The 24,296-nt window shown below is 31.5% G+C and overlaps 6 protein-coding genes across 8 annotated transcripts in view; 3 read left to right on the plus strand and 3 right to left on the minus strand.

Annotated features, from left to right (window-relative positions):
- The window catches only part of LOC116779791 (formin-binding protein 1-like), a 30,453-nt gene extending 29,812 nt beyond the window's left edge, over nucleotides 1-641 (minus strand). For both annotated transcript variants that reach the window (XM_032674268.2, XM_032674259.2), the window contains exon 1: nucleotides 405-641. In XM_032674268.2, the coding sequence (XP_032530159.1) occupies nucleotides 405-428 (24 nt within the window). In that variant the 5' untranslated portion in view covers nucleotides 429-641. The remainder of the gene's footprint in view (nucleotides 1-404) is intronic.
- An 88-nt stretch (nucleotides 642-729) lies between these two features.
- LOC116767755 (uncharacterized) lies at nucleotides 730-2,812 on the minus strand. Its single transcript, XM_032658227.2, has 8 exons — nucleotides 2,632-2,812; nucleotides 2,399-2,546; nucleotides 2,133-2,310; nucleotides 1,780-1,993; nucleotides 1,465-1,598; nucleotides 1,298-1,387; nucleotides 1,111-1,219; nucleotides 730-752 (listed from the first exon to the last, which is right to left on the minus strand). The coding sequence occupies exons 1-8, from the start codon at nucleotides 2,801-2,803 to the stop codon at nucleotides 730-732; spliced, it is 1,068 nt and encodes a 355-aa protein (XP_032514118.2). The 5' UTR covers nucleotides 2,804-2,812.
- A 1,373-nt stretch (nucleotides 2,813-4,185) lies between these two features.
- Nucleotides 4,186-12,856, plus strand: LOC116766907 (myotubularin-related protein 2). Of its 2 annotated transcripts, none has more exons than XM_061526905.1 (13): nucleotides 4,186-4,444; nucleotides 4,758-4,946; nucleotides 5,021-5,095; nucleotides 5,242-5,427; nucleotides 5,899-6,114; nucleotides 6,524-6,660; nucleotides 7,219-7,344; nucleotides 7,707-7,788; nucleotides 8,285-8,455; nucleotides 9,427-9,634; nucleotides 10,353-10,567; nucleotides 11,066-11,239; nucleotides 12,242-12,856. In XM_061526905.1, exons 1-12 carry the CDS (start codon nucleotides 4,319-4,321, stop codon nucleotides 11,210-11,212), a joined length of 1,878 nt encoding a protein of 625 aa, XP_061382889.1. In that variant the 5' UTR covers nucleotides 4,186-4,318; the 3' UTR covers nucleotides 11,213-11,239; nucleotides 12,242-12,856. The 2 variants fall into 2 exon arrangements, with proteins under 2 accessions (XP_061382889.1, XP_061382888.1); XM_061526904.1 differs by having other exon boundaries at nucleotides 4,187-4,444; nucleotides 12,238-12,856.
- A 109-nt stretch (nucleotides 12,857-12,965) lies between these two features.
- On the plus strand, nucleotides 12,966-19,502 carry LOC116768072 (sarcosine dehydrogenase, mitochondrial). Its single transcript, XM_032658699.2, is given in 17 exon segments — nucleotides 12,966-13,175; nucleotides 13,436-13,546; nucleotides 13,657-13,799; nucleotides 13,884-14,096; nucleotides 14,176-14,299; nucleotides 14,468-14,676; nucleotides 15,023-15,206; nucleotides 15,472-15,562; nucleotides 16,264-16,516; nucleotides 16,855-16,974; nucleotides 17,055-17,197; nucleotides 17,371-17,476; nucleotides 17,947-18,095; nucleotides 18,256-18,530; nucleotides 18,622-18,788; nucleotides 18,878-18,998; nucleotides 19,001-19,502. Coding segments are annotated over 17 exon segments (2,733 nt in total). The 5' UTR covers nucleotides 12,966-13,054; the 3' UTR covers nucleotides 19,204-19,502.
- Nucleotides 19,503-20,243: 741 nt separating this feature from the next.
- Nucleotides 20,244-21,176, plus strand: LOC116765936 (peptidyl-prolyl cis-trans isomerase-like 3). The gene is made up of 4 exons (XM_032655590.2): nucleotides 20,244-20,507; nucleotides 20,583-20,681; nucleotides 20,755-20,873; nucleotides 21,026-21,176. Exons 1-4 carry the CDS (start codon nucleotides 20,367-20,369, stop codon nucleotides 21,150-21,152), a joined length of 486 nt encoding a protein of 161 aa, XP_032511481.1. The 5' UTR covers nucleotides 20,244-20,366; the 3' UTR covers nucleotides 21,153-21,176.
- Nucleotides 21,177-21,295: 119 nt separating this feature from the next.
- LOC116767828 (zinc finger protein 383-like) lies at nucleotides 21,296-23,874 on the minus strand. Its single transcript, XM_032658322.2, has 2 exons — nucleotides 23,292-23,874; nucleotides 21,296-23,213 (listed from the first exon to the last, which is right to left on the minus strand). The coding sequence occupies exons 1-2, from the start codon at nucleotides 23,442-23,444 to the stop codon at nucleotides 21,642-21,644; spliced, it is 1,725 nt and encodes a 574-aa protein (XP_032514213.2). The 5' UTR covers nucleotides 23,445-23,874; the 3' UTR covers nucleotides 21,296-21,641.
- Nucleotides 23,875-24,296: the final 422 nt, after the last annotated feature.

Genomic DNA, 24,296 nt, shown 5'->3' on the forward strand with positions numbered 1-24,296 from the left:
TACAACATTGTTGTAAATATCACAATATTTACTACTGTAAATATACTTATTTCTAAAAATAATTTATTCAATCTATATTTTTATAAATTCAGTACAGTGTATTCGGTTGCATAAATTATATAACTATTTGAATATAGAGACGTGTAAGAAATAAGAAGAATGTGCACCGAGATATACATCATTTATAACTTATGAGTATGTAGTCGTAAAGAAAATACCACTTTCTATCGAGTATGTTTTGGAATGTAGAAATGTAGTGAGAAAAATCTGAATAACAAATCGTGTTTGTGAGACTTTTTATATTTTATTTAAATTGAAACCGTTGGAACGATCATGATTGAAAATTGTAAAACTTACAAACTGACTAATTTAGTTGTTAAGTTACAGAATGTAGCCAGACTTACCCAAAGCTCGATACCCCAATTCATTTTTATAGCCTTATATCACTCACTTTTCACAAAATGCATTGAAAATTCACAGGCACTGTTGTTAGTAATATAATAACAATAATATATCCACTTATATATATTTTTTAATCACCAAAGATTTAGAGGCACCACCATTTCAAACACTAAACATGGCTGACTGAACATACCACAGATAACAGAGACGAAACAACTGCGTGACAGACGGTAGTAGACTGACAGATAAACTAGTTTCAAGTTTGACGGCCAGTGCCTTGTGCTTAACAACTTTAGAATGAAATGCTGTCATACATTTTACATATACCTAATTGTAAGGATCTTTGCCTCCTAGGGATAAAAGTAAATTAATTAGGTATTTATTAAATGACATAAAAATTACAAAGAGTTAATTAGCAAGGTAATGACATTTAAATGAAATAATAATAGTATATTAACAAATGATCTAACAGGTAATGACAGTCGATCAAGAAGAAAGAAGTGATTATTAATAATCAATATTGACTATAAATACTACAGAGAATTATATTATTATAACATAATTAAATTTACATTTTATTTATTGACGTAAAAATATGTGTTGCTATATCTTCTAATATTCCTCACTGTGATAAGGTCAAATTGAATAAAGAGATTTATTTTAGATCATTTATTTAGAAAATAAATCCATTAAATTACAAACCACCGTTATTTTCATTTGATACAAAAATTTTAATATGACGTTCCGAATGTTCTGCCCTGGGTTGTAAAAGTGAGCCATCAGATTTTCGCCGCACCAAAGTTGCTCGAAGAACTTCCTTTAAAGATAAAATGTTTTTCATTAATGTTTTATGAAGGAAAAAACGAAACTAAGTTTAAACTGTATTTTGCATCACTTGTGCCGGTTCAAAAATAATGTGATGACTAGATCTTCTTGATGTCGATAAACCAGTAACCGATGATTCACGCGATGATCGTCGAGGGCTCTAAAAAAATATTTAATTTAGTGTTATGAAAATAAAGACAAAATTATGGAATTATGATAATATTTAAAATATCTTACTTTTTGTGAAGGTACAAAACTAAAATCTGTTGAAAGAGGTTGAGTTTGAATATTAAAAACTCCTTCCTCTGAAGCAACGGATACTATAGAGGGCCGAGCAGACAACTGTTGAGCTAGTAGTAATGGGTCAGCATCTATTTTTATAATTACATGAATAAAAAGAACCTTTTTAATAAACTAAACTCAACAATAATACAAAACAGAATTCAAAAAAATTTTACGCATATTTTGTTATTACCATTGAGAAAATAATAAAAAACACAGGACAAAAAATACTGAATGTAAGAATAGAGTAGTAGACATCGAATCCAATACCTATATTCATTCCTTTAACAACTCTCCGAGCCTGAACTAGACGTCCAGCACTTCGCCTGAAACGGATTCCTTTCTCTGCTTCTCTCCGCAATCTTTGAGCTGCGGCTGCTGATTCAGCAATAGCCATAGCCATAGATCCCATTCCGGATCTCTTTAAGTTAATGTCAACTAGGTAACTCAAACAAATTGCATTTGATAAGGCGTTATCACTGGGCTAAAAGAGTTCAGGTACAAATCATATAAATCACACTTAAAAATAATAACTATTAATTACACGGCAGTTTTGAAAGAAAGATTTTTTTTTATCACATACGTTATTTTTTATTAAATATATATAAATACATTATACACACCGTCCCAATGTTATTAATGCTTATATCTAAGGATCTCAAGGGCGTTTTCACTAAGCCGATTGCTCTAGCGAGTAGGTCTCCACATGTTGGTGGATTATCAGCATTTATAGCAGACCATACACCAGCTGGTGGTTTTAATAATGCATGAGGTTTTATACCACAACCTGAAATATTTAATCTGGAAGAAAGTGTTGTTTTTATTTCCGACTCTAATACATATTTCTAAGGATACGATACTCATTATACCTAAATAAAATCATACTTACGAAGTCAGATTACACCCTCTTGCTATAGCAACAGCTAATTGAGCTATTCCTTCAGATCCAAGTTTATTATTTAGTCTTAAGTCTAATGTCCGTAGTCCACAGCTTGTATGGTTCAGAACTTGTGATATATATTCAATTCCTACAGGACCTAATATAAATATCATAATTAATAATTTGAGATGAAAGTAAAGAAATGCTATGGGTATTTATATATATATATATATATTATGTACCGAAAATGTTATCAGCAAGAATCAAACTTCGAATTTTGTCCCTTTTTGATATGGATTTTGCGATGGAAGATGCCCCGTCATCAGCAATTTTGCAGTGGCTAAAATCTAAGGTGTCAATATTTTGGTTATCTAATAATCCCCGAAGTATGTACTTAAGTTTTTGACAATTCATATTACTTCGCGTAATTCTAAAAATAAGGAACATATACATTATAATAAAAACATTGCGGTTATAACCAAATAGCACAACTTAGTTCTATACGTGATGTAGCGTATAAACCTTAGAATTTTCAGTTGAGTGCACTTTTCCAAACCACGAGCTAAGTTTTTTGCATCATTAATAGTGAACTGAAATTGGTCTTTTCTATATTGAATACCAACAAAACGTTGTTGAAACGTTATATGTAATTCTGATAAATGAGTTAAGCTGCTTAAAGCTGCATGCAAAGATATATGATCTGAAAAAATATGTTATAAAAATATTTAAGTACTTTTAATACGATATAGAAAAAATGTTCATATGTACCTCTTGGCATAGTTTCCATCGTTTTATTATTTATTTTACTCATATCTTGTCTTTGGCCAGATATTAAACCAGCCATTTCTGGAGATGTGTTTCGCTGATCATTTAAATCTGAAGGGACTAAACTTCGTATTGATAAGGTTTGTATGAATGGACCACATAGTTTTACTAAATTGCGGACCTGTATAATGTTTTGAATCGGAGTTAAATAAAACCATAAAAAAAAACTTTGTAAAAACTTGAATTAAGCATAATTACTTTTTCTGGATCGTAGTGTCTCGGATTCAAATGTTCCAAAAAGTCCGCATAATGGCGCTCCATAAAAATAGTAATCCAAGATTTATCATTTATTTCTATTGGGATATCAGACCATTTAGAGACGTAGCATTTTTTCCAAAAAATATCATTTTGAATGTTATCAACTAGAATTTGTAGTGGTGTATTTGTATCCAATATTTGCAAAAAGTATTCTCTGTCCTTAGCAACAAGATCCTCTAATTTAGGTTCACCTTGAAAGTATTATTGAGTAAACTTTCGTAATTCATATTTATAAGAGTTATTTTTATATGACTTACCCATCCAATTTAAGCTTAATTTTTCTACACACATTTCTGCAAGACTTTTTGGGTGTCTAGAATCCCAATCAAAAACTTCAGATTTTATTTTTCGATCATTCTCTAAGTTTTCTTTATTTTTATACGTTATGAATGTGTTTTTATTAATTCCAACAGGAAATTTCATTTTTTAGCTTTAGCTTATGGAAATTAGGATATTACAGTATTGATCAAATTAGTTTATTTATGTTTCCATAGAATTAGGCAAGATAAAACATTTGACGTCATTTAAAAGCAATCTTTCATATTCCTTAATATCATGAAATAAAGTAAAGAAGTGAAAATTGATGAGTAAAGAATGTTAAATTTTTATTTTTTTAGTATTAAAGGAAAGAATTTAAAAGTAGTACATAATATCTAAATATAGCAACCCTCCTAAAATGTCGACAATACCAGGTTGTCAAAAGAATTTCATATCAGAAATCTGACATTTAGAGTCATAGATTATTAGCAGTTTCATGGACTGATTATTTATTTTGCAAAACAAAAATACTCAGTTGAATTTTATGTACCTATATATTTTGATATCAAGAGTATTAATTGGAATACAATGGACAAACATAACAGTTCAGAGTTGTTAAATTCTGATTTTCCACTATCTAAGAATGCTAGTTCCGATTCACTGGATTCTGATTCTAAATCGAGTTCATTGAATTCCAAACACGGACAGGATTCCGTAAGTTTCCTAAAATGATTAATTTATGCCTACTGAGTATTATAACTGTTTTCATATTGCTTCCATAAACTTAAATTTATTGTAGTGTTTTTGAGCTTATAGTTTTGTTCACAGTACGCCTTATACTTAGTATCCTTATTAAATCGTGTTAAAATGAGTCAACACAAATCTATTCATATTTGTTTATTTGTGAATCGAATTTTAAGTCATAAAGAGCAATTAGAATTTAAAAAGGCTTGTATAAACTCGAATTATGTTATATAAAAAAATTGTCTGCTATTTAGTAATATTATTTGAACTTACTCTATTATAGAGTCATGTATTGGGAGATATACAATTATTGGATGGAGAGAAGGTTATGGGTGTTGCCAGAGATGTTACATACCTTTGCCCATATAGTGGGCCATCACGAGGTGTTTTAAAAGTAACAAACTATCAGATACATTTTCGACCTACAGAAGCTACTTCTTTTCAGACTACCTTAAGTGTTCCTCTTGGGGTTGTAAGTATCCAAACATGTTATCCTAAAAAAGATATAATTACAAATACATTAAAAGATAAAACTAATTTAATCAGGTTTCCCGAATTGAAAAAGTTGGCGGAGCATCATCAAAAGGTGAAAACTCATATGGCATTGAAGTGTTTTGTAAGGTATGCTGACAATAAGTGATTTTTGTTGGTTTATAAATTAATAGGATAATAATGTTTTATTTATATCTAGTATGAGCTCCTTCTGAAGGCTACATTACTCTTCTGTAAACCTTTGTTTGACATATTGTAATTGTAATTTATTTTAGGATATGCGCAACCTGAGGTTTGCTCACAAACAAGAGAATCATTCTCGGAGAGGTATATTTGAGAAATTGCAACAATTAGCCTTCCCATTGTCACACAGGCTGCCGATGTTCGCATTCAGTTATTCAGAAAGTTTTCCAGAAGATGGATGGAATGTTTATGAACCTATTGCTGAGCTCAGACGTATGGTAAATAAATGATAAGTGTTTTAAACTATTTATAATAATGTATTTTACACGGTTAGGAAGAATTGTGTATCAACTAGTGTAGTTTTATTGTCCTTATGTAGCATTCCATTATAAATGAGTAGAAACTAGTTTTACCTTACCAGAGTCAATTTCTACAGCTCCTTCTGTTTGCTTTTCAATCACGCAAGAGACCAATATGTTTTATAGTTGTAATGTTTTTCATGTATCTAGTTTACAAAAGTAAAATTTGTATATATACTTATCGATTTTTAATATTTTTGTGTCTGCTGTTTGTTATTGATCAACTCATAACATAGTTTTTATTTGCAGAGCTCATGATAGCTTAAACTTTTATTAACCCTAATTTTTTACATATTATTTTTATGTACTTGATATATGTTATAATTCCAGCTAATGTTTCTAATAGAGACTTTTATTCATATTTAAAGTAGTGAATGTTTATATTTTCAGGGTGTCAACAATGATATGTGGCGCATAACACGCATCAATGACAAGTATGAGATATGTGATAGCTATCCGTCAGTGTGGGCAGTTCCCGCTGCTGCTAATGATGATCTTTTGAGGTCTGTGGCAGCGTTCAGATCCAGGGGTCGCATACCAGTTCTGGCATGGATACATCCCAGCTCCCAGGCCACCATAACCAGATGTAGTCAACCTTTAGTTGGGGTGAGTATGATGAAAGAGGGAAATTGAACATCATACAAAATCTGTATTAAGTAATGGTATATATTATTATTGTAAAGTTTACAAAACTTATTCTAAAATATAGTCTATTTTTGCTATGTTTATAAAATGGAAAATTCTTGTATATATATATGTACAACGAAATACAGATATATTAATTATTTTACAGCAGCAAACTTAAATCATATTATTAAACTAATCAGAACAAACTTTTTATATTGACAAAATTTATCTTTTCTCCCTAAACTTTAATATATATCTAATTTCGAACATCCAATAGTTAAAAAAACTCAGTAACTTATTCTTTAATATTTGAATTAAAAATCAAGATTTCTTATAATTACTTTTTTTATAAGTATAGTCAGTTGATTTTCATGTAAATATGTTATAGGTAAGCGGTAAGCGTAGCCGTGAAGACGAGCGTTATATACAACTGATAATGGACGCCAATGCTCAGGCTCACAAGCTGTTCATCATGGATGCAAGACCCAGCGCTAACGCTATCGCCAACAAGGCTAAAGGCGGCGGGTAAATGACATACATATAAGTATATTATATAAATTTGCCTGTAGCTTACTAAAAGCTAAGACGGAAATCTTGTATTGATGCTTCTGTTACAGAATTTCATTTAGGGTATTATAAATTTCAACTGAGTGTACAGAATAAAAAAGGAATGATAACAAATTTATTCTATATAAAAAACATTAAGCTGAATAAGTATAGTACTATATTTAATCATATAAAAATTTGATCAAAAACTTTTTTTTTAAATATAATTACAGTATTTGGATATATTTTTAATAAACCCTTATTAGAGCCGTGATTCAAACAAACACTTACATTTTTAACATTATGTAAGAAATCTTAAAAATACTAAAATAAATTAATGGCATTATTACATATTTTTTATCTGTAAATGTTTGAAACATTTTTTAAGTTAAGGTGAATTTTCTGTATACATTTTTGCCAAATGAGCGCCAAACCATTAAATACATATATATATATATATATGTATGTATTTAATGTTATGTAAAATATGCTTAAACTGTATATTATAATAGTATTTACTATATGTAATAATTACAGCTATGAATCTGAAGATGCATATCAGAATGCAGAGTTGGTATTCCTTGACATCCACAACATTCATGTGATGAGGGAAAGTTTGAGGAAACTCAAAGAGCTTTGCTTCCCTCAAATAGATCAGACGAGGTAATATATGTTTTATGTTATATATTTTTATATATTTCGTTCCCAAAGTAAAATATTATTAATGTATTATATTTGCCTACATCTTAACTATCCTTTCTAGTGTCCTGTTTACTTGTAACAGTAATGGATATTTTTGGTAGATATATAATTATTGTATGAAGTGTGGACCCTCCGCCAATTTTTAGAAATTAAAAAACTACTTCTCACAAAGTTCACTATATTATTTTTTGTATTAGTGTATTATGTTTTTTTAAATCAAAATTCTTCCTAGAATTTTTAATTTTTCTTCCCTCTATGTCTTTGTAACTAAAAGCTTGCTTACATGTAAGTGTATATTTGTGTATTTTTTTTTCGTATTTCAGATGGTTCAGTGGTATAGAGGCTAGCTGTTGGTTGAAGCACATAAAATGCATTTTGGCTGGAGCTGTCAGAATTGTTGATAAGGTATTTATTTAGATAAGGTATTCTATATATATATATGTGTGTTTTGAAACTTAATTGATATTTAATATTCCTTATACAGTATGTACTATGTACATATATATAACAGGTTTATATACATACGTTTTAATTATTCCAGTGTTTTGTTAGTAATATCAAGACACGTTAATATTATTAAATGTAACTAATAACTGTATGATTCAATAATGACGTCTGTTTGTAAACTAGCCTCGTATGAGTAATGGGAAGTTTTAGTTATAGTAATGGAACACTAATTCACTGTGAGTTATTCCAAGGATTTATAAATAGGCCGAGTTATTCGTGGAAAATATTATCATAACACAATAAAACTTATATTCTATGAAATTTTATTCAGAATTTTGTGTGAATAGTCATGTTAATGAATTTAATTTTAACAAAACTATTAAAAACATTGGCAATAAATAAATAAGGTATTATTTATAGCGATATTTATGTCTCTAAATATTTTTAAATCCAGGTGGAGAATCATAAGACATCAGTACTGGTTCATTGTTCGGACGGCTGGGACAGAACAGCTCAGCTCACAGCACTGGCCATGCTTATGCTGGATCCATACTATCGCACCCTACGAGGCTTCCAAGTTCTTATAGAAAAGGAGTGGCTGTCTTTCGGACATAAGTTCCAACTTGTAAGCGTAAAAAAAATTTCATGAATTTACAACCCTCTCCTTTTTTGAAGTCGGTCAACTATTGTAGTTTACTCCTTCGTATATGGAATTCATTCAAATCGGTGTTGTTATAAGTTATATCGTATTTGAGTTACAAACATACTCGCACAAAAATGTTTATTATAAAATATAAATAACTAGGTACCAGCCCCGGCTTCGCAAGAGCACTTTAGAAAAAATATAAAATAGCCTATTTAATTTTGAGAATTACTAAACTTATATAATGATAACTTTCAAATGATACGCCTGATTTAAATGATTTAAAAAGTAATTTATTTTGATAAGACTTAATGCCGTATTTATTTAAATAGCTTTCCAATAAACGCTTTAGGAATGCCGATTTTTATAAGTTGTAAGATTAGTAGTAGTATGTTATCCTTAAGGTATAGACATATGCCACCGCTGACTTTTCTGTAGACCTATATAAGATACACAATTTCACGATATATTATTTTGTTATACAATCTCAAAGGCTTTAGGCAGCGTTTTCGTTAAAAGCTCTCAGGCGGCTCATGTTTACCCGACATCTTCAACAAATATCGTTTATGTACACACAAGTAGATACAAAAACTTAACAAATTATAAACTAAAACCTTCCTCGAGAATCACGCTATCGAGTGGTGATAACTGTTTGATAATCGGTGCAGTAGTTTTTCCGTTTATCGCGAACAAACACACGTGGCGAGGGACTTTGTTCTATAATATGTATTGATAATAGTTATATAACTGTGAGATATATAATATATATAATATATGAGAATATTCCACTTCCCTTGTATTTCAACGTTATGTCTACCCTCATAAGGTACATACTTTCTAAACCAATTTTCTCGCCATTCCTCTGCACTAAGTCATATGTTACATGACAATTCAGTATTAAACTATTATGTCTGTTTCCGTATGAAGGGGTTTGATTAATGTGAATCCTTCAGCGTATAGGTCACGGCGACGAGCGTCACTCGGACGCGGACCGGTCGCCCGTGTTCGTGCAGTGGGTGGACTGCGTGTGGCAGCTACAGCAGCAGTTCCCTACAGCCTTCGAGTTCACCGAGCGTCTGCTGATCACGGTGGTTGACCACCTGTACTCGTGTCGCTTCGGCACGTTCCTATTTAATACTGAACGGGAGAGAGTCAAGGAAGGTTAGACAGAAACTTTTTTTTCTGGCATCATCACTTCGTTAGACCAGAACGGACGTTGGTTGGAACTATTATACGAAATTTAAAACTTGTTGATAGGCCCTAGTAGGTTCGTTTCAAATTTGGTCAGGTAGAGAGAGGAGCTTGGACGGTGGAGGTGTGCGTTTAACGCGCGTAAGATAGGGGCCCTTTTAACCTATACCTGGGTCGCACTTCCCAGGCACTGTTGGAGCTTCTCTCCCTTCAACGCGATGAACTCTGCACCCGCACGGTGAATCCATTGAATAATGAGAGGTTTCGTCTCAAATAACTTGTACCCTTACACCACGGCATTGGTCTTTTTTGTAATATCGTTAGTCCGAATCTTATTTTTTACTTGTAGTTCCTGAGAATAGTGCATAATTTTTTTTTTGCTGTAACTTAGAAGATTAATAGGGAGATTTTAAGTACTTGAGTATGGTCTCCCTCGAAATTTGTTCGTATTTTAGCAATAGTCTACACTAGAATAGTTTGTGCGTAAAAAAATTACTCGCAAAAAATAATGCATTATAAATTTGTTCAAAGAAGAGTCAATTCATAATTATTCTCAAACAAAGATCATATTTAAAAAATAATTAAGTAACTACAACGATCAATAGAACCCACCACACTGAACTTGTAATTCTTCGCCACAAATTCACAAAATTTTAGACAAACTAACAATCCTGTTTTTTTTTTTCAGAATTAAAAACCAAAACGACGTCACTCTGGTCATATATAAACAGCAGGCAGAATTTGTACCTCAATCCATTGTACTGGGGTCCATCATCGTTCACCAACTCCCCACCATCACAACACACGAGACCACAGATGGTGCTGGTACCGGTCGCCTCACTGAGGATCATCAAGCTCTGGAAGGCTTTATACTGCAGATGGAACCCCACTATGAGACAGCAGGTGAAAATATTAACACGCAGTACTTTTAACTACGGCATTAAAAATATCTTCCTATCTCTCAAAAATGTCAATTTTTATTTGTGAATTCCTAAAAAAACTCTAAATTTTGCCGAGTCAAGCGTGTATTTATGAAAACTGCACTCAAATCTGTTTAGCCGTATCTGATATGAAGCGATGATACGGAGGCGAAACATCTAATAATTATTATTTAGCCTCTGTTATATGAAGTCCCCTAATAACTAATATAATTCTAATAATTTTTTTTTATATATAACTATATACCAATATAATAATTTTTATTAATACATTTTGAGTGATTCTATCTGTAAAATGTCTTTTTGGAACGAATTTAACAGCGTTCTATAAATTTATTAACGACTACTTTTAGATACTCCTCACTATAAGTATATACAAGATGATATGAAAGTTGCATAAAATTTTCTCGCATTTATGTTCGATTATGATATATGATAAAATCTATGTATATGAACTGTTCAGGATCCGATATATCAACGTACACGTGAGCTGGTGGCGCTTCGTGCTCAGTTGGAGGCAGCGGCGGCGGCCGCGGCCGGGGACCACGCGGCCAGACAACACCGCCTGGGTCTGACCCCGCCCAGGGTCGCCAGCCCGCATCACGTTTGACCACACTCTATAGAAGAATATCACAATGTACGTTACACGACCACTAAGCATTGTTAGTTATCAGGAATTTAAATCTGGTATTTTTTTCTACTAAACTTTTCCTCTAGATCTAGAATATATATTTTTTTGTTGAATGTTCGGTCTAAGATTTTGTCTTGATATATTTATTTGTTGAATCACTTCTAGTTTATTAAATTTTTTTTTCATTCTAATAAGCACGAATATCAGGAAGTGACAGACCAAACAATGTATTTAATTGACTAAAGTATGATTAAATTTTATTTCTCGTTCTCGATTCAACTTCTGTATATTTTTTTATAGTCTTATTAGATATTGGATTAATTATTTTGAACTGTTTTACTCTGTTAAATGATACCCAAAAATAAAATTCTTATAGATATACGTTTTAACTGTCTGCAGACAGAAAATAATGCTTTTTTTTAACTTGCTAAGGATTCTTTTGAGGAAATTTAAATCATTTTTTTCTGCCAGCTCTCTCACTTTGATAGCCGTATGGATCATAACAATATTTAATACAAAAAACATATACTTTAATTATTTAATTTCGTATTTTTTAAAAAATATTAATCACTGATTCACAAGACTTACAAAACACTAACTTATTAGTTTTTTCCTATTAGCTAATTACTAAAGTATTTACTCACTCGTATTATATCCCTAATTAAAAAAAAAACTGGCAACATCTTAAATTAAAAAATAAATAATTGAAGACAAAAAATGTTAATGAATAGGCAGCATGGTCTAAGATCTTATCCTGTCCGAAAGGACGAAATAAAAAAAAGAATTGAATATTGACACTAATCTAACATAACTAGGATTATCTCAACGTTTGGTCTTTTTAAGAGCTTACTCTGTATGACCTTGAGAGGCTTTTAGTTCAATATTTTAACATAAAATTCCACTTAAATTAAAATATTATATATATATATTCTTAATGTACCCTCTTAAGGAAAGGTTTTATTATTAGATCTTCAGAATTTATTGTTTCAAATATTATGTTCCAGGTAGATTCCAACTTTAAATAGAAGCCGTAAGCGAATCCTGACGTCAGTTTTTTTATTATTTAATAATATAGTTATTATGTATAGAACAAGGAAACGCCTCCATGATAAAAAAATGTTATAAATATATACATTTGAGTTTTTTTTTAAATGTGTGTAATCTAAAAATATGTAAACTCAAAAAAATATTTCCAACTAAGTATTATTTTAGACGTTGCATTTAGTCATTGTATTGTTTGTCTGTACAGATGATTTTTCAATGTGTAATTATAAGTCGTGTAAGTTATTTTTTTATATATACAAAATCAATATATGATTGCAAAGACTGTTTCTTGTTTACAATTATAAAGAATGTTTATACAGATTAAAAAGGAGTTTTAATGAAAAAAAATATTCCGTTTGTTTTTAGAAACTATTTTATTTTTCTCAATAATGTGGTGTGAAAAATTAATTTGCTTGTATTAACACGTTTCTAATAACAGTATTAGGGAATGATAATTTTCGACTGGTATTATCGACAATTCCTAGAGGCTAGTTCCCTTTGTGTATCTTAAGCTTATCAGAGATAGTTTTGGCAAAAAAAAATAATGTAAATATGAAAATAAACGTATTAGAAGTGGAACCGGCGTTTTATTTGCAAACATTGACGTAATTTTTTTACTTACCCTTTGATAAATATGACCGTTTGAACTTTGACTTGTTCGTGATAACGAACGATACAGTATCGGTGTTTATAGCAAGATTCCTAAAAGCAAAGTCGACTCACATACGCTCTGTATCCAAGAGGGACATAACATAAAAAATAATTTGGTATACAAACATGTTTAAAGTAATTAGAGATAGGTGTATAAGAACGAAAGCGGCGAGTTACTTGAAAAGCACAAACGGAAGAAAGTATTACAGCAATGAAGTTGTTACATCAGCCGACATTGTTGTCATAGGTAAGGGAAATGTTAAGGAATCAAATTGTTTGTAGTTAAATGGTAGTCGTTATATTATAAATCTGAACCTTTGTATGTCTATGCATCGGATTGGATAAATTTTGTATGTACCTACGAATATTAAAATGGAATACGTTACTCTTCATACCAAGAATTCCTAAGTATTAGGGACAAAGTCGTGGCAAAAACCGAGAATAAGGAATTTTAATAACTAAAAATAATGAAGTAAATATAAGTTATTTACACTAAGCCTATTGTAGGTGGTGGTATCGCGGGCTGTAATACTTTATATCAGTTGTCGAAAAGAGGAGTCAACGCTGTTCTCTTGGAAAGGAACAAATTGACGAGTGGTACAACATGGCATACGGCTGGTAGGATTTTAATAATTACTTTTACAATAATTAAAATAATAATGTCGTCATGCAATTATTGCCGAGCTATTTGTGGAAGATTCTCTTGCCTACATACTTATCATTCTTAGGTCTGGTATGGTCTCTCCGACCCAGTGATTTGGAAATTAAATTGCTTCAAGATTCTAGACAAGTTTATAGTTCACTAGAGCAGGAGACAGGAGATTATGCAGGATGGATCAATAATGGAGGCATGTTTATATCGCGAAGCAAGGTAAGATTAATAAATATAAAGAATAGTCATAAGTTTCATACATGATACAATAATTATGAATCGTTTTCGTATGACATATTTTAGCTTCGAACGGAAGAATACTTAAGGTTACACACATTAGGGAAAGCAATGGGTATACCGAGCGAAATTCTTGATCCAAATGAAGCTCAGAAGTTATTCCCACTTTTGGACCCATCAGTATTTAAAATGGCACTCTATTCACCTCTCGACGGCACTATAGATCCCGCAATGGCTTGTAACGCCCTCGTCAAAGCAGCCTCCAAGAATGGTGGAAAGGTTTGCTAATTTTGTTTCAATTGAAAAAGCTTTTGACTGTCATTTTATTTCGTTTTCTTTTAATATATTTTTCTATTAGATATACGAAGATTGTCCAGTAATTGATATTCATTACGCTCATAACTTGCTCGGACATAAAGAAGTCACCGGGGTTCATACAGAAAAGGGTTTTATCAGGACCAAGTGTGTAGTAAATTGTGGTGGTAAGTTTAGCCGGTAGTTAAGTATTCTTAGAAGATAAAAAATAATAAATGCTAGAGGATTATTTTATCTTTATCGTGTAATATAATATCACAGAAGGTTTTTAAGATAAAGACTAAGCTTAAAAGTGCAGCTGTTACCTACATATATTTTTCACATACATATTATAGGTGTATGGGGTGCTCGTATAGCAAGGTTCGCTGGAGTGCCATCTTTGCCACTGATTCCATTTAAACACGCCTACGTAGTATCCGACGCCATCCCAGAAATCAGAGGTTGCCCGAACGTTAGGGACCATGATGTCAATTTATATTTCAAAATACAAGGCGAAAGCTGTAATATTGGTGGATATGAAAATAATCCAATAATGCTTGATCAGGTTGGTAAAAATTTAGGTTAATATTTGGTGGAAATGACAACGATTTTTTCGTAAGCTTGATTTGATCCTTTTATATTTTTTTCTTTGAAGAGAAGCTTTCAGTTTATACTTCATTATAAACTTATATTTTGACTTGAGATTTGTTCGATGTGTTAAATATTAGAATTTGAAAGCTTTCTAAAACTATTCCGCTGTCGTTGTTTAGCACGCAAAATTAATTCGTATTAATAATTTCGGTAACCTTTTATCTTGAACTATGGATGTCCTGGAAATTGAAAGGATTTTTTTAGTATGAAGTCATTTAATTACTTTAAGCATGTTGCGACGTAAAATAACGAAGATTTAGGTTGCAGATAGTCAAAGCTTCCATTTATACGATTTGGACTGGGATGTGTTCAGTGTTCATATGAACAGTGCTACGTCACTTTGTCCGAAACTCGGAAAAGTAGGGATAAAAAGCACAGTTTGTGGTCCCGAGTCATTTACACCCGACCACAAGCCGCTAATGGGAGAAGATTGCAATGTTTTTGGTGAGATCCTGTTAATTCATCGTTTTCGCTTACTGAGTACCAGTGATGTTTATACATAGATTTTTTCTCTTAACAACTTTTCAATAATGAATCCATATTGCATTCAGACTAGGAATTTATGTTATTTTTTTGGCTATTTGATGCGTAAATTAGTTTTATAAAAAAAAAAAATAATAATAAAATAAACAAATTTTTACGTCTTAACATTTTGCTTAATACAAGTATATATATATAATAAGTAAATTTATTATTTGTTTCATTTTAGGTTTGTACCATAACTGTGGATACAATTCCTCCGGCATGATGTTTTCTGCTGGGACAGCCATACAATTAGCTGAATGGATCATTAGTGGAAGGTATTATACATTTTATCAAATTTTGGTAAAGCATATTAATTAAACTATTTTTATACTGACAACATAAACAAGTAAAACAAAAACATTGATTAAGACGTGTTTGACATCTATTATTGTTAAATAATAATTTTATATCTTATCAAAAAAAAAAAACATTTTGCGGTTTGCGGCATCATTATTAATTGCCCGTTAAGTTTTTAACTGAATAAAATAGTTGACCGATTCAATTTAATTAGATCATTAATTTTTGAAATGTGTATACTTACAATCAGCTACTTTCCCACTGTCAAACGGTTCGTTAACGTAATGAGTAAATACAAATATATCTACTAGTATTATTAGCGGTAACAAATGATACTATTTACTAGATTTTTAATATGCTACATGGTTGCGTTCCATTTTTTAAATACCTCTTATTGTTAGTTATAAAATTATATACTTAATACCTACTAATAGTACTGGATTTCTTAATGAAATAAGCGTTTGGAAGTTAGATTAAATGTCCCACTAGAGTTGATTAAAAAGATTCATTCCTTTATTTTTATACTAATTTTCAAAAGACGAATACCTATATATATATACTTTTATATTTAGAGAATGATTTGTTTTTAACCACGGACAAAAAACATGACACACTCAACAACATTTAGCTTCATAAAAAAATTAATGTTTAAGAAATTTTAATAAGAGATTCGTTTTAGGCCACACTACAACATGTTTACATTCGACATTGCTCGTTTTACGTCCGGCCAACTAGCACGACCGCACTGGGTCCGTGAGAGCAGTCACGAGGCGTATGTTAAGAACTACAGTATCGTGTTCCTGAACGACGAACCCCTCGCTGGTAGAGATGCGAGTCATGACGCTCTTCATCAGGAGCTGATAGATGATGGCGCTGTGATGCAGGCGAGAGCCGGCTGGGAACGTCCAGGGTTCTTTGTACCCGGGGAAAAGGTTAGCATACATTATAAAATTTAAATAAATTAAATCATACAGGATACTATAATATAAGTATTTGAGTGAAACTCAAAAAATACATCCACAGTTATAAGGGCTTCGTTAAATCTTACGAAAAAGGTTTTTATAACACATGTCAATGGAGTATTTGCAAACTAACCAAATTGATGTTAGCTCATACTGTCTAGACATGGACTATGGAGTCTGTATAGAAGTTCTATTCGTGAGGTTTAATATAATAATCTTGTTAGTTCAATTTATTAATTAAGTATAAATTAATTATTTTATATTACATCTCTTTTTCATCTGTAAACTCGAAGTTAAATGAATTTTAGATCAGGGTCCAACAATATGACTGGGGTGGCGTGAATGACTACCCTCGTAATTTGGATCAAAGATATGAAGATCTTCTTAGAGGAGATTATACGTTCGGATTTTCAAAACATCATGATATCGTAAGTATAACTAAATTTTTATTAGACCAAAGTTATTTTAACTAATATTTTTTTACAACGTCGCTTATACATTGTTGTAGATCGGGTCGGAAGCGTTGGCGTGTAGGAATGCTGCGGCTTTATTCAATATGTCTTACTACGGAAAGTTTTACTTAACAGGACCTGATGCTCAGAGAACTGCTGAACTAGCTTTTACCGCTGACTTGAGCAAGAAACATGATGGGTAAAACACATAATGATTTTATATCACGTATATAAGTTTTTTAATAGCAAAAATTTGATTTTAAAAATTATAAAAAAAATATATTTGTTATAAGATAGTTAACACTTATTTGTTTTTTTGAGTAATTGTAATTAAGAATTGTACTTTTATAATTTTAAATCATAATATTTCAGTGTTGTTTATACTCTTATACTCAATGAGAAAGGTGGAGTGGAGGCAGATTTGACTGTCAGCGTCCTTGATGGAGGAAGTGGGCAGCTACATGAACCGATATTCAAAGTACGTGTCCCTATAGACTTTACGTGTCCCAATTTATGTTTACGTGTCCCAATTTATATTTACGTGTCCCAATTTATATTTACGTGTCCCAATTTATATTTACGTGTACCAATTTATTATAGACTACAGTATAGAGAGAATATAAAATTTCACTCACAATCCACAAAGTTGCTAGAACTCAGCTTAATATTACATATAATACTAATTTTATTTCACTCTTTTAATAATTTTAATATTTAGAACTTAAAAATCGTAAGGATCATACACAAATAAAGCCTGAGTATGGCTTAGTCAGTAGTCAGTACACTGTATTAGATTGACATGTATTTTTTTCTTTGTTATGTTTGCAAGAGTAGCGAGTATATCAAAGATTAGCTATGAATTAATGGATTACAAAAATGTTAATAAGTTTAGGAATCCAGTTGTGACTAATCTTGGTAAGTAACAACATTTTTAAACACATTACACAGGGTCGTGGTTACTACGTGGTGACAAGCGGCTTCAGTGCGAATCACACAGCGTCTATCATCCGTCACATTATTTACAAACACAAACTTCGCGCCAATCTCACTGACGTTAGCAAACAGCTTTGCATTCTAGCCATTAATGGTCCTAACAGGTAATAAACGTTTGGTAAAATAAGAAAAAAAACACAGATACCTTGTAATAATACAAATATGATTTCGTGCATTTATATATAACTTATTTATTTCATATATAAAATAGTAATTGTTATACAATTAAATCAGACGAAGAATAATATTTTTAATATTTAACAGCCAGCGCATACTGCAGGGATACACAAGCGCGGGTCTATCAAATGATGCTTTCCCGTTGTACTCACATCGCAGCATCAAGGTATCCAAAGGGCCCCACTCTCCTGACAATAAGGCCTACACTTGTCGTGCTTTAAGAGTGTCTTGGACAGGCGAGCTCGGCTGGGAGCTTCATGTGCCTTCCTCGCACGCAGTTCAAGTCTATAAAGCTTTAACTCAGAACAGCGGACTGAAAAACGCTGGCTGGAGATCACTTACATCTTTAAGTACTGAAAAAGGTGAACGAGAACTCGATTATTTCTTTGCAATTTTAAATTTACATTCCTAGGTACAAATTAATATTAATTTCAAAATGTTTATAATTTCTAGGTTTCCATCTTTGGAATGCTGATCTGAGAACCGATGATAATCCGGTAGAAGCAAACCTGTCATTTGCATGTCGCAAGGATGGGGAGTACATTGGCAACGAAAGCGTAACCAGGGCTAGGCAAAATGGAGTAACAAAGAAATATGCCTTCTTCACCCTCGACGATAAGGTAAGTTTACCAATGTTCTAAGCAAATTTTTTACTTTCGAATAATATTAATATTCTTTAAATTTATTATATATTTATTCTAATTTTTAGGTCGCATTATTTGGGCAAGAAGCTATATACAGAAATGGAGAGCCTGTCGGCCACCTTCGAAGAGGAGATTATGGCTTCTTCCTTGACAAATCCATTGGTGTAGGCTACGTTACCAATAATGGTTCATTGTCACTAAAAATTACTTACAGGATGGTGAATACGAAATTGAAGTTATGGGAAAGAGGTACAAAGCCAACCTTCACGTAAAGTCTCCATTTGATCCAAAAGGACAAAGGATGCTTGGTAATTATGGAGAAATGGGCATGGATGAAAACACACACGAACCTCATGCTGGACAAAATGAAAGAGCTGGTGGTAGCGAATAGTCGAGTTCTATCTCAGTGGTTATTAGTTTTTAACTTATTCTTAGGCCTGCATAGACTGTAAATCGGCTCAAATCCAAATAGTAATGCTATTATATGTTAGGAATTGTTATTATTCCTGCGCAAATAAAAGTCAGAACATAGTTTTTGTCGAACCAATTATGGTTTGGCTTGTTTTATTTAGTTTAGAATCATTTGGTTTCGTAGTAAAACACTTCTTAAATATTTTTGTTATATATATGTTAACTTTATATGAAATGAACAGTGCAGTATGTTATTGTATAAAATGTAATTTTACTTGTTATTTTGTTTTATTTCGATTACAAAATAAGTAATATTTTGTACAAACAGCTTCAAGTAACGCTATAGTAACAAAGTATAAATTAAAGAGCCTAGAAAGTGATGTTGAAAGTGTTTTTTTTACATCGCATTAAAATTTCGTCCATTTTTCACATTGAAAGACACATTAACGTCAGTCGTAAAGTACTAATAAAGTGAAAGATCTGGCAGAATATATTGTGCACGTCTTTGTACGGATGAAGGCCATATTATAAAATAAATAATAAGTGAAAGATCAAAGAATAGAATGTCTAAAACCAATTGCTTATGGCAGCCGATCGTAAAACATTTTGTTTATTGTTTACTTCGTTCTCTGAAACGGAGATTTGACTTAAAATGTCTACAATTGATATTATATTAATCCTATTGTCTAATGAAATTATTCTTGAGACTAAATTATAATACCCTCAATCGAGTAATTTCTCAAAATTTTAAATAAATTTGCCTCACATTTTCATAAACCCATAATAAACTTTTGAGGACATAAACTTCTAAAAAAAATCCGACATTTACTTAAAATCCTTCAAAAAAGTAATTCTTAATATTCAATTGTACTGTTTAATCTACTTTCAATTAATATTGTTTAATTTAGGGGTTAAATTAATTTAGGGATTTCAAACGTATTAGAAATAATTATTTATACTATGGCCTGAGATAAAGTTATTTTTGACAGCTCATAAATGACATTGTCCTTAAATCCAATTGAAACAATGTAACGTCACGTATGACACATGTGATAAACAAATTCGAAGAGTCTAAACATTGTCACATTATTCTTTACAAATTAATTTAATATTTATAGCCGGAACAAGTTGGACAAATTTAGGATGTCTGTAACTTTACACACAGATATTGGAGACATAAAGATTGAGCTATTTTGTGAACAATGTCCTAAAGCATGTGAAAACTTCTTGGCTTTATGTGCTAGTGATTACTACAACGGGTGTCTTTTTCACAGAAATATTAAGGTACTTTAAACTTGTTAATAATGTTTTTTAAGCTTAGACTACGATGACTCATGACTATTATTAAAATACTTAAAGGGTTTTATAGTACAAACTGGAGATCCTACAGGAACTGGTAAAGGAGGTACATCAATTTGGGGCAAAAAGTTTGATGATGAATTCAAAGAGGAGTTAAAGGTTTGTTTAGCTTATGCTAAAATTCGTTTAAGGTAAATATGACTTTATATATAAATATATAACTTACTTTCAGCACAATGCAAGAGGAATGGTTAGTATGGCTAATAATGGGCCAAACACAAATGGAAGTCAATTTTTCTTCACATATAGTGAGCAACCCCATCTTGATCTTAAATATACATTGTTCGGAAGGTATGCTGCACATTGATAATTGTATGATTAATAATATCTAATATTTCTGGTCATATTTGAACACCTATATCTCAGTTTTACTAAATAATTAGTATTGTTGAATTTTCTGTAATAAACATTAACATAATGTTAATGAAAAACATGTTCCACAGAGTCATTGATGGTTTCGAAGCATTGGATGATTTAGAAAAAATGCCAGTTAACCCAAAGACATTTAAACCATTATCCGAGGCAAGGATAACATCAATTACAATACATGCAAACCCCTTGGCCGGTTAGATTAAATGAAAATATTAAATTATGCTTACATTTGTTTTATTTGAGACACATCACAGTGTTGTTATATTGCTTTTAAACATTTCCATGGTATTCATAAACATTTTATTATAAAATATTTGGTAACAGTAAAGGATATACTAAAATAATATGAACATTTATTTATTCACAGTAAATTTTTCTTAGCATACAAAACAAGTATTGATTTGTGCAATTGAATTTAAACATGATAAATCCTTTTTAACAACAAAATCTCAGATTCATATATATGCAATCAACAATAGTAAGAGAGCATGATAACTAACTAGATTTAAATATTAAATAAAACCCAGCGTTTCAATTCTAAATTATCTAAGTACATTAACTGGAGACGTTTAAACATGTAACTATTCAACAATTATATTATTAGAAATACTGATTAATAAATAATTTATTTGGATGCTGATATATTTTAGAAACCATCAAGTGATTATTACAACGTCTAGTATATTTTCAGGTTTCCAAGTCATAAAAATTGTCCAAAGGGAAGTCGGGTACATTTTCCTTCTTAATTTCAGTATTAAGGATTTTGTTATCATAATTTTCTGGAAAGTGGGACTTAATGTGTGCAACTAGGTCAGGTTTTTTCTCAAATGTTGCTCCACATTCTATGCAAGGCATATTCACAACCAGACATTCATGAGTTTGTTCATGCTTGTTAAGTTTATCTTTCCTCGTAAACTTTTTATCACATTGACTGCAACTAAATGGTTTCATACCAGAATGAGAAGCTACATGGCGATCAAATTCTCTTTTTCTAGGGAATTTTTTGAAGCATATCTTACACTGAAATATCCTAGATCCAATATGTGCTATGGACACATGAGTTTTGTATGCATCTAACGAGGAGAACCTCTTTGGACACTGATGACATTTTATATTCTTAGGTTTATTTTTATTTGGTGATGCCATTTTCGGTTTAGGTGGTGAATTTGTTTGAGGTTTGCTAGAAGTGGATGGATTCTTTTGAATTTGATTTAAAAAAGTATTATCACCAGCAATATGGTCGGGAACCCTTGGCAAATCATATTCATTCGTGTTTTCAATATTGTGCTGAGGTGGGGATGTCATTAAATTACTAAAAGGGTTTACATTAACAACCATGTCATGAGCATCATCATTTTCATATTCTTTATTTTCTGGACTTACAGGTCCATGACGGACTTCATGCTTTATCAGCTTATCTCTTCGTCCAAATGTGAGTGGACACTTCCTACATGCATAAGGTTTAACACCCGAGTGAACTAGTACATGTCTCTGTAAATCACCTTTTGCTACAAAGCTTCGTGGACATAAAGGACATACATGAGGCTTATGTCCTGCATGTATTCTTAAATGTTTACTTAAGTTTGTATTCCTCGAGAAGCTCTTAAGACAATAATGGCATTGAAAAGGTCTTATACCAGTATGAACTATAGAATGTTTCCTTAAATCAGAGCGTCTACCAAAACATTTGTCACATTCCGGGCAATGATAGGGTTTATCATTACCATGGACTTGCCTAGTGTGTGCAACAAATTGACTGCGTTCCGAAAATACTAGACTGCACTCCACACATTTATAAGGAAGATTTGGGTCATGGAAACTTTGCTCGTGTTCTTTGCACTTTTCTTGAGACACAAATGCTTGATCACAATATTGACACATAAATACATTTTTATAAAAGGATTCCGAAGCTGTTTCTCCGTCAGGTGTGTTATCTCTTTCACAAGTCTCCGTTTCTGTCTGATCTATATACTCAGATTCTTCTGAAGAATCATAGTCTAAGCTAGGGTCTACTACCATCACGACACTATCTTCAACAATATAATCTTCAGCCTTTGGTTTTAATGTTTCTGGGGTATTGTTAAAATTATAATTACTTAATTCTGATGAGTTTGAATTATCTAACTCATTCACACGATTCGTTATTTGTCTTAATCTGGCCTCACTCTGAATACACTGTAATCTAAATTTGGAGCATTTATTAACCTTAAACAAGCATTTGTAGCAGATCCTAGTAGGGAGACCATCATTGGGATCCATCTGTAACATAGAAAATATATTCTATTACGATAACTAACAAGGATGACAAAAATACAGTTATTGATATAAACAAGGAACCTGCAGCTCGAGACATTCAGCAATTTTCGAGGTTAGAGATATATTTTCTTCATTGTCAGGAACAGCTCCAAAAATTGATATTGTGAATTCACTTTTGCGTAAACAGAGGCGACATAACTCATGAAAATTAGCCATGATAAATGAATCATCCATTTTGAGCGTTTTATTATGACAACAAATTCAGTTGTATCGCTTCTTCCCTTCACTATTATTTATGTTTTCTAGACGTATGGCATTAATTTAAACGTTTCTTCTTTGTTTGGAACATTTCAAAATTGTTTTATTAACGCCATATTAAAATTACGAACAATAGCTTTAGAGCCCAGGGGTCCTTGCGCGACTACGCAATCGTTCGATTCGAGTCAACTGGGGCGACGTTGGCGCTCGGCAGGGCTGCGCTAAAGGAACATCCCGCTGTCTTTGCTTGCCTTCACATGAAAAACTTTAATAACATACGAGAAGACGTGGTAAACAATCTTTAACCATTCCAGTTGGACCACTATTTATTTTAACTATTATTCAGTAGTAAGACATAACTTACGACAACTTCAAAATTTGAATTTAAAGTTATAATAAAACCGCGCTACTTTCGCAGAAAAATAAATGTGTTTTTCTTTCGTATAAATGTTAGGGAAGCTTCTTTATTGGATATTATTAAATTTAAAAAAGTCAATGTAAGAAACATGACACATTATTGGTCGGAAATATGATTACAGCAAGGCTATGACAATTTGACCAATGAGTGTCATGCTGCAAAAGTTACGAAATCGTCTTGCAGGTAAACTTTTTTACATAGAAAATACAAAAATCAATATTATTTCTTTAAGAATTATATTTTTCTTTCATATTATTTTTTTAAGTAAAAACAAAAAATAAATATTTTAAAAGCTTTCCATGCATAAAAACGTTACATAAATTGTCTATAATTAGTCTATATTTATTCTAAATTGAAGCGGGAGTTTTAAAGTGAAATGTTTATAAGTTATACTTAATTCAAAAATTATT

This window comes from Danaus plexippus (assembly GCF_018135715.1).
Source record: "Danaus plexippus chromosome 3 unlocalized genomic scaffold, MEX_DaPlex mxdp_30, whole genome shotgun sequence".
Classification (NCBI taxonomy): Eukaryota; Metazoa; Arthropoda; class Insecta; order Lepidoptera; family Nymphalidae; genus Danaus; species Danaus plexippus.